Genomic DNA, 11,413 nt, shown 5'->3' on the forward strand with positions numbered 1-11,413 from the left:
CCTTGACGCTCATCGGCAGCTGTTTCTGTGTGCTGTGTAAGGAAGGCCCTTTTCTGCCTTGGCGTGGACCAGCCCCATGCCATTTTAGAAGTGGCTCATATGCACAACGTTGCGTGGTATTGATTCCAGATTCCAGACTGGAACGTTTGCACAATATACGCTGACAGAATGTAAATAGCTGAGATTGTGAGGTTGAGGGTCGCGTGTGTGTGTGTATGCATGAGTTGGAATGACCGAGTCAGTTTATGGTCGTGAATGGTGTCAGTGTCACACATGAAGGAAAGGTTCAAGAGGTTTGAAATGAGATTAGGAATCGGTACGTGTCCTTTAATGTTATCGAATTATTACAGTGATACATATATTCGCTGTGAACAATTCAGATGAAGTTAATGTGCATAATGATTGTACAAAAAAAAAAAAAATCAATAATTACATATTACACACTGAACATATTTTATTATTATAAAACATTAAAAATAAGAGTTATCGAAATTGTCCATACAGGGAAAACAAACATACAATTTGAAACTGCTTTAAATTCAGTACCCGTTATCTACTTTTTATTTGTAATGAAATGTAACTAGCCATATATACTTGAAGAACACGATGTATATTGCTTAAAATCAGAAGAACGGACTTAACAGATCTTACAAAACACTATAAGGTGTTTGGGCCATTAGAGGCTGCTGAAGTGATCTAACATCCTGTAAAGTTAAGAGCCCTCTTGTCTTTCACTTTCTCTCGTTTAACAAAAGACCAAAGGAGGATGTAGTTCTTAAGTGTCTTTTCGTTGACTGAGTGACGTATAAAAGGTAACACAAATTGTCTGCGTAAATTACTTAAACGGAATATAAGGAATATAGTCTTAAAAGTTAGTTTTTTTTAACATGCGTAAAAATTGCATTATTGTCTCTAACTGTACTAGGAAATAGAATGGATATAAATTAGACTTAATGTCAGGGAAGAAGAAATTAACTATTAAAGTTCTCGCCATAGACATACAAACGTTATTTTATTTCATAATTTTATGGCATTATTCATGAATGTTTCAGGAAACAAATTGTGTTGTCTTGATCGTTACATGTCAGATACAATACAAATCTTATCATGCTTGGGCTGCTATTTGATATATAAAATAATAAAGAATAAAAAGATATTCTGCATATTCCAGAATAAGCATCTTTACGCCAGATTTCTTATTAAGAAATAAACACAACCACAACACAACAGCTTTCACAGCATGACGCATCTCAAAGTAGGCTACTGACACATAATCTACATATACAAAAACTATGTTTAAATTATCAGATTTGTACCTTATAAAATGCTTCTCTCGTTCCTCGGTTCCACCAGAATGGACGAATATTGGAAAATGACGAGAAAAAAAAAATCAATTTTAAGAAGACTTTCGAATAGCATGTTCTGTTTTCTGACTCTCCACATTAACTAAGATATGACAGTTTCTGGGATTTTTGACAATTGGTGTCTTCTGTTCCCTATAAATAGCGCAGAGTGTGCCGGTAAAGCGGTGAGGGGATAGCTAATGGTTACTTGAACGGAAAGCCGCTGATTGGCCTCGTCCCGGAGTGACGTCAGGAGGCTGTGAATAAGGCTGGCTCGCGTGCTTTCAGGAACATGCAGAACACCGGAGGCTGTTCGGGGATCGTCATCAGTCCTGCAACGAGATGTCACGCGCATTCTGTTCACACTAGCATCTTTCACCTCTTGTCTTACCGAGGAAACAGCACACGTTACAGAGGGAGACGCACTTTGCAAAGCGTTTGGTCATTGCATCTTTCAGAGGGACGTAAAAACAGTGGATACGTTGACATGGTAAAGTGCACTCCAGAGTCTCTGGGCTCGCATTTCTCGTGTGTTAGTTCCGTCCAAGACCGGCTGTATTAGATGCTTGTTTATGAAAGACTTTAATGCACATCATCACAAATGCTTCACATTGTTGTTGAGAACGGCGACGTGCTTTTCCCCCGCAATGATGTCCTTGTCTTTGTAGCCAACGAGCAGTTGGTGTTTTGAAAGGTTTCTCTATGCTGGTTTCATTTATGCATCTCAACATTTGTCAAGGAAGAAGATGAGAAATAATGACTGACAACTGAAGCACTACCTCATGAGAAGATCTTCTTTTATTATCCAGATTTTGGACCTCTACAGGTCCGTCCAAATACACAGAAGTGGTGAATATAACTAAAACTTCTTGATCTTTTCCTTTCGAACCTGTTCGCAAAAACTGACTTGGAGCATCTTTCATCATTGCGTCCCTTTCAATTCTCTCTCTGGAAAGAGAGAAAACAGGAGCAGACTCTCAGGTTGTGGACACCACGGCAGTAACTGTGGGAGCACATCCAAAGACAATGGTCCACTGTGCGGGCTGCGAGAGGCCTATATTGGACAGGTTTCTCCTTAATGTTCTGGACAGAGCCTGGCACATCAAGTGCGTACAATGCTGCGAGTGCAAATGTAACCTAACAGAAAAATGCTTCTCTCGAGAAGGAAAACTGTATTGCAAAAACGACTTCTTTAGGTAAGTTCCTTAATACATACAAAAAAGGTTGTTTTTTTCTGGTTTGATTCTATTACTATTATGTATTACTGTGATTCATGGAAATATAATAGTTTATTTAATAGCAGGCGCTTCAGAGGTAGCCTATTTGTATACAAGAACAATAAAATAAGTTAGCTATATATATATATATATATATATATATATATATATATATATATATATATATATATATATATATATATATATATATATATATATATATATATATATATATATATCAACATAACTGGTTCTTAAAGAATAAAAAAAAACTGTGTAATTTAGATTATACATAAAACCAACATATCATACTTAAATGATTTTCACTTTTTAACAGGTTCCAAGTATTTGGTAAGTAGCTTAAACACCATCATGCCTCAAATTTAATAAATCAATCATTTTTTCCATCACTCAAAATATTTACAGTGCTACTGTAATTTACAGAATTTTATTTTTTATTAAACAGAAGGACAATTCAAAATCCTTCTTTACACAGTCCTGTTTACAGCTTTACACATTGCATACGCGTATCCAATTTTGCATGATTTCATTAGAATTTAGGACGTGCATTCACACTTAAATGAAGTGTGATCCTAAGTACTGTCAACACGACCGACTTGTTTGATTCTTTGATTAGGACGCCCATTAATTAAATGCTTGTTAATTTGAATTGTCATGCAAAATGACGAGCAGATACACTAATAGACTGTGTACTCGTCCGCAGCAAGGTTTTAAAGGAAATCACACTTTGTTTACAGCGAATGGCAGCTAGGGAAGCCGCGGGGATCAATGCTTTGCCAGGGCAGTTGAAAGTGTAACGCGGCCCAGTGCACAGCCCCGCGTGTGTTTGCAGTGGTTTGAGTTAAGATGTGATAAGTGGATTTGAATAATAAACGACTTTGAGCTGGAAACCCTCAGACAATGTAATCACAGACTCAGAATCAACAATATGTAGAGAACCACAATACACATTATTGGTCACAATATTAAGTGGTGAATATTTACTGCAATGGTGTTTGTATTGAAAGAATGTTAGTAGTACATGTCCTTTTGTTAAGGGTGATTGTAAATTAGGCATTAATATAAATTAAGATGCATGCAAAATACATCCAAATAATACAATACTTTTATTTAGGCCTGCAACTGTGTTTATTTACACAAAATAAATAAAATAGATAAGAATGCATTTCTAAATGTTGAAATTTCGATTTCCTTTAACAGTGCATAAACAATAACAACTGAACAAACAATAATTGTCATATATTTTTCCCAAAATAACTGATAATATTAAACATTAACGAAGACTCATTTTATGTACACTCAAATATAAACTATGCTATTCCATCACCTTGGTCTCAGCTGATGATAACAGATTCTTTTATAATTGATCGACTGTTTTGCTGTGTTTTAGTGACCTTTATTCTTGGTCTGTTCATTTGCAGGCGCTTTGGAACAAAATGCGCGGGTTGTGCTCAGGGGATCTCGCCGAATGACTTGGTCCGGAGGGCACGGAGCAAAGTGTTTCATCTGAACTGCTTCACATGCATGATGTGTAACAAGCAACTATCCACGGGGGAGGAATTGTACATCATAGACGAAAATAAATTTGTCTGTAAAGACGATTATTTAAGCAGCACGAACGGAAAAGACACCAATCTCCTTTCAGGTGAGTAAAATGAATTAAAAGATATGAGAACTGGGGAAAATGCAAACTGCACGTGCTATTATCTCGCTTTATCAGTATAATACTTAGGCTAATATAGTATATTCAGTACTTTAGATTGATAAGGTGACGTTTGATCTAAAAACAATATGAAAATATTTGACGAATACACACTGGGCTTCGAAGTCCTTTATTCAATATAATGTTTTCCCCCACAAATTTAAAATAAACCTTTAGACGGTGTCATACAATATATTCTGAAAAGCATTTTTTTTTTTTTTTTATCCAATTTCCATGTGAAGTGAAATACAGATTTTGTTGCATTCATTTTGTGGCCTATTTCTAGCCAGTTTGTTTTCTAATAATCTTTTTCACTGCTGTTGACTAGTGCATTGTGACAGTTCTTTCAGCTCTAAATACCGGTGTTTCTTTGTTCTTTCTTTGTTTATTCGTTTATTTTGTTTTATTAAATCTTCTGTTTGTTTCTTTTTTTCTTTCTCTGTGTTTATTTATTTACTTTACATTCCATTGTTTAGTGTCTAACACTCCTCTGGTCCCCATGTCTAATTCTGAGGTTTTTATTTCGACCTCCTTTTTCCGACGGCCCTTCTTTCCCCATTCAGTTACAGCGTGCAGTGATCCTAGTTTATCGCCAGATTCGCAAGACCAGCTGCAGGACGATGTTAAGGATGGGGAAATTGCGAACTTATCGGACAAAGAAACGGGTAACAATGAAAACGATGACCAGAACCTCGGAGGCAAACGGAGAGGACCGCGTACCACCATTAAAGCAAAGCAACTGGAGACACTGAAAGCGGCGTTCGCGGCGACCCCCAAACCAACCAGACACATCAGGGAACAACTGGCACAGGAAACGGGGCTCAACATGCGAGTTATTCAGGTAAACCTAGCCTACACACTATTACAGAAAAGTAAATATGCATAAAGATATACACCAATACTAACAAACTGTATTTACTCTTAACTTATCATTGCTATGTATGCTGCTAGTAATTTTCAGGACAAATACAATAATATAGACCTATGACGAGAATTTATAGTGTGTGTTTGTTAAGATAAGACATCCTGTGGTACAAATTTGGGACAAACAGGGAAGAGCCTGGATGAAATAGAAAGAAAAGCACACGCGCGCCTTCCTTGTGCCTCTTCTTTCCAATCCTTGAGGCAAGACTATTTGAATAGAAACGAGGACACTTCTTTGCTGGCACCTGTAAATATTTGGAAGTAACATTTATATGGTTAGCCTTTTTATACTTGACTCGAGAGATGGAGAGGCACGCCAGCTGGCATCAGACTGGTGGGAACGATGGGAGTCTTGGCAATGCAGCGCCATCACGTTTTGCGACCACATTTAGACATGCTGTGACGGTTCCCAGTCAAGTGGAAACGCAGAAATCTGTCCCTGTGTCTGTCAAAGTACCTCATACTAGGTGGTTTTCAGTGAGAAATTGAGAATCGATCCTTGCTTTTTTTGTCGAGTGAAGTGCGGAACAATGAGAGTCCAGCCAATGTGCGCAGTACCCCCTTATTTACGCACGCTCTATGGGATTATAGTCAGCATCGTTTTAAAGAGCCTCATCTTGGTCATTTTTTCGAATACAGATAAAGCATCGTCGTTAAAAGTGTCCTAATAGATTGGTGCTATGGGGATAAAGCCTTAAAATGAGACTGAACTTAAGATCAAGTGCAGGGAAAGGGGTTAAGATTAATAGAGTGGCGAGGTTGGATATTTAAGACCGTCAGAGTAAACTATAATTAGCAAAAGGAATTCAAGGGTGGGTGTATAGATTACGAAATAATAACTGCATAGAGCCGGTTAATATATCAGTAACCACCCTCCTATTAAGTATTAATTAGAGATTTAAAAAGTCCCCGCTGCTGCCCCTTCAATCGGAGTAAATGGAGGGTTAAAAGATCATTAAAGTGAGGTTAGATCCGACTCTCTAACAGTGACGATAATTACAAGTAATCTTGTCACCACAATACGAATGTATTCTGTCACTTCAGAGCCCTACCTCAGTAGACTGTGAAAACACTGCTCTAAACCAATGAAAAGGGGTAAACTTGACATGTAAACATTAGGCCATAGTGTCAGACTGTTAGGTCTGGTTGTCTTATTTCAATGCACTACTCTTAAATGATTTTTTTTCGATGCATAATAATAGAATACAAAAGAAAAGTTCAATTGCTGCCTTAAATGTCAAAATGGTGCCAAAGGCCTGCAAGTATTTGAAATTTTGTTCACTTTGAATTACTAATAAATAAAACCGAGTTGACCCTCTGAAACACTAAAATTAAGCAGAATTGGCAGAAATTGCTGTGACAAATTAAATGGGTAGAAACAGGTGTTATATTCCGACACAATTTAAACAGTGCAGATCATAAAATGTAAAAGTCACATACAAAAAGAGGTTAATAAAACGTATTATAATAATATAATAATTATTATTATTACTGCTAGGTGATAATATGCTTTCTGATTTTTCTTCACATTTACTGTGTATTTTTTATAACTAAGCAAAGAATCGCAATTAATTAATAGGCTACTTATGCAATTATTTCTTGAAGCGCCACATAGCCTACGATGCACGCTATTATTGTTTTTATCATTGTAATTAACTACTGGGACGTGCTCCTCTGTCACTCTGACACTCTTCTGTAAAGTGTCACCGATTTAAAAAAAAAAAAAAAAATTAATAGCAATTTAATAGGTTTCTATTGCTATTTGTCCATGTGCACTAGGTGTGGTTTCAGAACCGGCGGTCCAAAGAGCGGCGCATGAAACAGCTGAGCGCGCTCGGCGCGAGGAGACACGCGTTCTTCCGGAGCCCGAGAAGAATGCGAACGCTAGTGGACAGACTCGAGCCTGGAGAATTAATTCCAAACGGCCCTTTTTCATATTACGGAGGTAAGATAAAATTGCGTATTGTAGACTTATCTTTCTCAAACATTTGTCTGAAATATGGTTTTATTTTTCGCGCTGGTTTCAATCGTGACGCATCAGTAGTGAAAATGGTTGAGTTAACCGACAAATACGAGGTCAAGAGGTTTTTTATTCGCCTGTTTGTGTTTTAAATAGTTAAATGGTCTGCAAATATAATTTTTGTTTTGTAATTAGGGGCTTCTGTTCTGAACGTGGGAAATTAAACTAGCTAGACTACTGGCTAAATTGTCATGTTATCCATGTTTTTGAGGCTTAAATGTTTTGATATAGTCAAACGATTGATATTTGTTGAGTTGCTCCTTGAACTTTTGACAGCTGCAAGCCGTTTTGTCGTTTTCCTTTTGTTTTAACCCACAATGCCGTGCATATTACGCCATCGTACATATTTCGACATTGTATGTGTTTTATTCAGTCTAGTTTATTTATATCTCACTTTACATTTGACCTAGTTTATATGTATATATATAAATGGCATATTCATTACATATTAATGACAGTATGCATATAGGGAAGACATGAGGACTGTATCTTGAATCAAAAGTTGTATTACATCTGTAATTTAATAATCAGTGGATACAAATGTTGCTTTAAAAAACCTAGCCTCTTAAATTAGTATAAAATTCCTTTTTGTGAATTTTGTGAATCCAATTAAAATCCCAATATCACAAACAAAGTGTAAACAAGTGGCAATAACAAAAAAACACAGTATGAAACTGTCAACAAACCCAATTTTCCCTATATTTTCATGATCTGCTAGGTTTTTGTCCAGATACATGAAGCAAGGCAGTTATTGTTATATATACACTATCATATCAATAACAGCTTTGTTTTATAAGTTTTCAGCTATTCAAAGCCTTCCTCACTGTAATTAGCAAAGCTTTGTTCTCCCCACACAGCTACATTTGTGATTTCAGTGTAACATGTTCTGTGACTAATGTGGCATATTGAGATTTGTTCCAAAGCACGACACATTACATATTCAATGGATTTTTAAACAAGGAGTTTCTCCTGCTCTTTGTTTCTATATCACCACAATTCTTGTATCCTTTGTGTATCTGCAGATTATCAAAGCGAGTACTACGGTCCGGGAGGGAATTACGACTTCTTTCCCCAAGGTCCCCCATCTTCACAGGCCCAGACTCCTGTAGATCTCCCTTTTGTTCCATCGTCAGGACCCACCGGTACCCCGCTAGGGGGCATGGACCATCCTATCCCAGGCCACCATCCATCCAGTGAAGTACAGCGCTTTTCAGACATCATGTCTCACCACCCAGGAGACTCACCCAGTCCAGAGCCAGGGATACCTGGACCCCTGCACAGTATGTCCACAGATGTTTTTGGACCCAGTCCGTCCTTTACATCCCTCTCCCTCAACGGCAGCGGATACAGCAACCACCTCTCCCACCCTCCGTCAGAAATGAATGAGGGCACGGTCTGGTAGCTTCTGTGAATGGACATTTCGGCAGAGAGAAATGATTATAAACAGAGGAAGGAGGGAGGGTGGGAACAGGGACACTGGCCACACATTCTGGTTCTCATTTCCCGTTTTTTCACGTCATAAATGTGGTGGGACAGCTCACAGAGAGAGCAGCAGAGGGCAGCATGGGCATTGACATTTACCTTCTTGAACTCGTTGTATTGATGTTCCGTTTCCTTCTTTCTTTCTTCATCCCAAGTCCGAACTCAAGAAGAGAAAGAACTGATACTGTTGACCTGTGTGCTGTATGAACTCAGCTATGAGGCCCAGCTTTGCCGCGTCCCTCCAGAAGCTCAATGCTTGTACCACCGGTTAAACCGCCGCTCTAAAAACAGCGATTGCGACACATTAATAGCATCAGCTACCGTCAAAGTCTTGTCAGCTTTACAAAGAAACACCCAAGGCGGCTGATCTAACACTAACCTGCAATGTTGACTCCAGGAAAGATCTAAGCCGTCAGACTAATTTATTTATTTGAAAACTCCTCAGACCTCCTTGCCTTTCAAGGCTCTGCCATACTGACACTTAAACAACCTTTTCAACACTAAATATGTTTCTGAAGGCCAGGGAGAAAAAGCTTTTTTTCTCTCATTCTGGACATATCCTGTTATTTCTATTTTTTTTTTTTTTCATTTTTCAAGAATTCCACCAAATCTGAAGAAGATAGCCTTCAAAAGGCAAAGTGTTAAAATGTGTATGGCTGGTGAACCCTTTATTTAATGGAAGAGAACTTGAAATGTTGATAAATGAAGTCTACCTTCTAAAATTATTTTAACAAGGGTCTGAAAGGGACAAAGAACAGTCAACTGTTTACGTAATATATTTAATTCAGGAGTTAAAAGTATCAACCATGATTTAGAACCTCTTGATCCAGAAAAAAATGTTCCAAGCAACCAACCAAACTTTTGTATTGATTTTATTTATATTGTATGATGAAAACAAGTTTGCTGGGGTTGTGGTTCACTGTGCTAGTTTGTACAAAATGTTGTTTACAAAAAAAAAAAACTGAAAAAAAAAAAAAATCAAGTAGACAGTTGCCAAATAAAAACATAGCACAAATACTGTAAAAGTGCTTTGCACCATTATCTGCAGAACGTGTTGAAACAAAGTGTAAGTGTTTAAAAAACAATGAGAAGTATTGACTTCTTAATTTTTTTAGTCTGCTGAAAAAAAAAACATTCATAAATTGTTAATATAACATACTTAGACCTACAAGTTTTATTTTTGTGTCTTTAAAGGAAAATCCAAACTATTGAAATTGATGGTCAAATGTGCAGCAAGCAGCTGCTACTTTCTTTAAATATCAAATTCTCATGGTATGTCTTTTATTGTTCTAATAAACCTAAGCTTACGTGACCTCCAGTGCATATTAGACCATTCACTGTATAAATACAACATGTTGAACAAATTTGTGAGTTTTTAATAAAATTAGAAAATATGAAATTCAGATGATAGGTGCTTTTCCTTGGAATAGCTGAGCATCAAAGACAAGCAAACAAAGGGATTGTCCCTGTCTTGAGATGCTCGCTTTAGTATTTAGAGGCTGGTTTCTGAGAATTATGGATTCTGAAGAATATTCCTGTGGCAGTCTAGCTGAAAATAGCACTGTGAGACATTTGCATCTCTCAGGATGAACTTGACATGGTGGAGGACACCACATAACCCTCACAAGGTTGTCTTGCCTGCTATATGAGCAACAGTCTTGTGATGTCCTTTCATGATACAGCATATTCACAAAGCATCATTTACTCATCGATTAAATCAGCTAAATTAAATGTTTTGTATATGATGCCTTGTGATTATGGTTGTACCATTTCCACATTGAGATACACTGTGAATGGAAATGTATTTGTCATATCCTTGCTCAAAAGAGTGAGGTTTGCTTTCAGTGCAAGCAGGGTTAAAGGGCATGTAGTCACAAGCTGAGAAAATCTAAACTGATCATATTCTTTTTCTGATTCTTTTATCTCTTTATTTTCATTTTTCAAAAGAAAAATCATTAATTCATTCATACTTTTTTGAATATATATATATATGTCAAAATTGCGCTGTTTCCTCAAAATATTTTGTTGCCTTTGTACTTAAGAGCAGTAACGTTAATTTTTATAGCACCTACCTGACAGTAACTATATAACAGTACTTCTATACTATATGACAGAAGTTGACAGTACTTTTGTGTTATACAAGTTTATTCATTACTTATATTTTGTATGCCAGCATCATAAATGAATTCATCTTAGTTTTTAGTTGTTTTTTTTTTGGCTATGCTACCAAGTTTTACTGGTTCTGCTAAGTTCTACTAAGGCCTACTGACAGAGAATCAATGTGAAAAATCTTAAAAGGTGGCATTAGACATGCAGAGGAACACCTACATCTACGACAATAGATATAGAGAAACAAAAAAGCGACAAACTCATCGCTGAACTCATCTCATTTCATATCTCAATTCATAGTCGGGGAAAAACAAAAGAGTCAGATGAGATTCAGTGATTTGACTCTCAGTGGGGAGCGTATGTGGGGGGAATCCTTCACAGGTACGGAGGCAAGGAAGACGGGCATCAAATTGAGCCTGCTATCTGGGGGAAAAGCCTTTATCTCATTGCAGTGTGTGGTTTTAGTGTGAAGGAGCCCAGCGGTGCCCCTGCTGCACCCAGCACATAATCCACTATGAATTAATCATGGTCCTGAGAGTTAAACAGGCCTTCAGGCCCTCATGAGCCCAGGGCTTAACCACACCGCTGACTTCAT

At 37.3% G+C, this 11,413-nt stretch overlaps 1 protein-coding gene across 4 annotated transcripts; it reads left to right on the top strand.

Annotated features, from left to right (window-relative positions):
* The first annotated feature begins 1,574 nt into the window (after window positions 1–1,574).
* lhx1a (LIM homeobox 1a) lies at window positions 1,575–10,108 on the top strand. Of its 4 annotated transcripts, XM_052575517.1 has the most exons (7): window positions 1,575–1,833; window positions 2,083–2,192; window positions 2,300–2,539; window positions 4,003–4,226; window positions 4,760–5,124; window positions 6,987–7,152; window positions 8,250–10,108. In XM_052575517.1, exons 3-7 carry the CDS (start codon window positions 2,370–2,372, stop codon window positions 8,627–8,629), a joined length of 1,305 nt encoding a protein of 434 aa, XP_052431477.1. In that variant the 5' UTR covers window positions 1,575–1,833; window positions 2,083–2,192; window positions 2,300–2,369; the 3' UTR covers window positions 8,630–10,108. The 4 variants fall into 4 exon arrangements, with proteins under 4 accessions (XP_052431477.1, XP_052431475.1, XP_052431476.1 ...); XM_052575515.1 differs by having other exon boundaries at window positions 1,575–2,192; XM_052575516.1 differs by having other exon boundaries at window positions 2,083–2,539.
* The last annotated feature ends 1,305 nt before the right edge of the window (window positions 10,109–11,413 follow it).

Source organism: Carassius gibelio, chromosome B15, assembly GCF_023724105.1.
Source record: "Carassius gibelio isolate Cgi1373 ecotype wild population from Czech Republic chromosome B15, carGib1.2-hapl.c, whole genome shotgun sequence".
In the NCBI taxonomy this organism is placed as follows: domain Eukaryota; kingdom Metazoa; phylum Chordata; class Actinopteri; order Cypriniformes; family Cyprinidae; genus Carassius; species Carassius gibelio.

Coding starts and splice junctions, on each gene's coding strand:
- lhx1a (XM_052575515.1), top strand. CDS start 2,370: ATGGTCCACTGTGCGGGCTGCGAGAGGCCTATATTGGACAGGTTTCTC. Junction 2,540..4,002: donor TGCAAAAACGACTTCTTTAG/GTAAGTTCCTTA, acceptor GTTCATTTGCAG/GCGCTTTGGAACAAAATGCG. Junction 7,153..8,249: donor CCCTTTTTCATATTACGGAG/GTAAGATAAAAT, acceptor GTGTATCTGCAG/ATTATCAAAGCGAGTACTAC.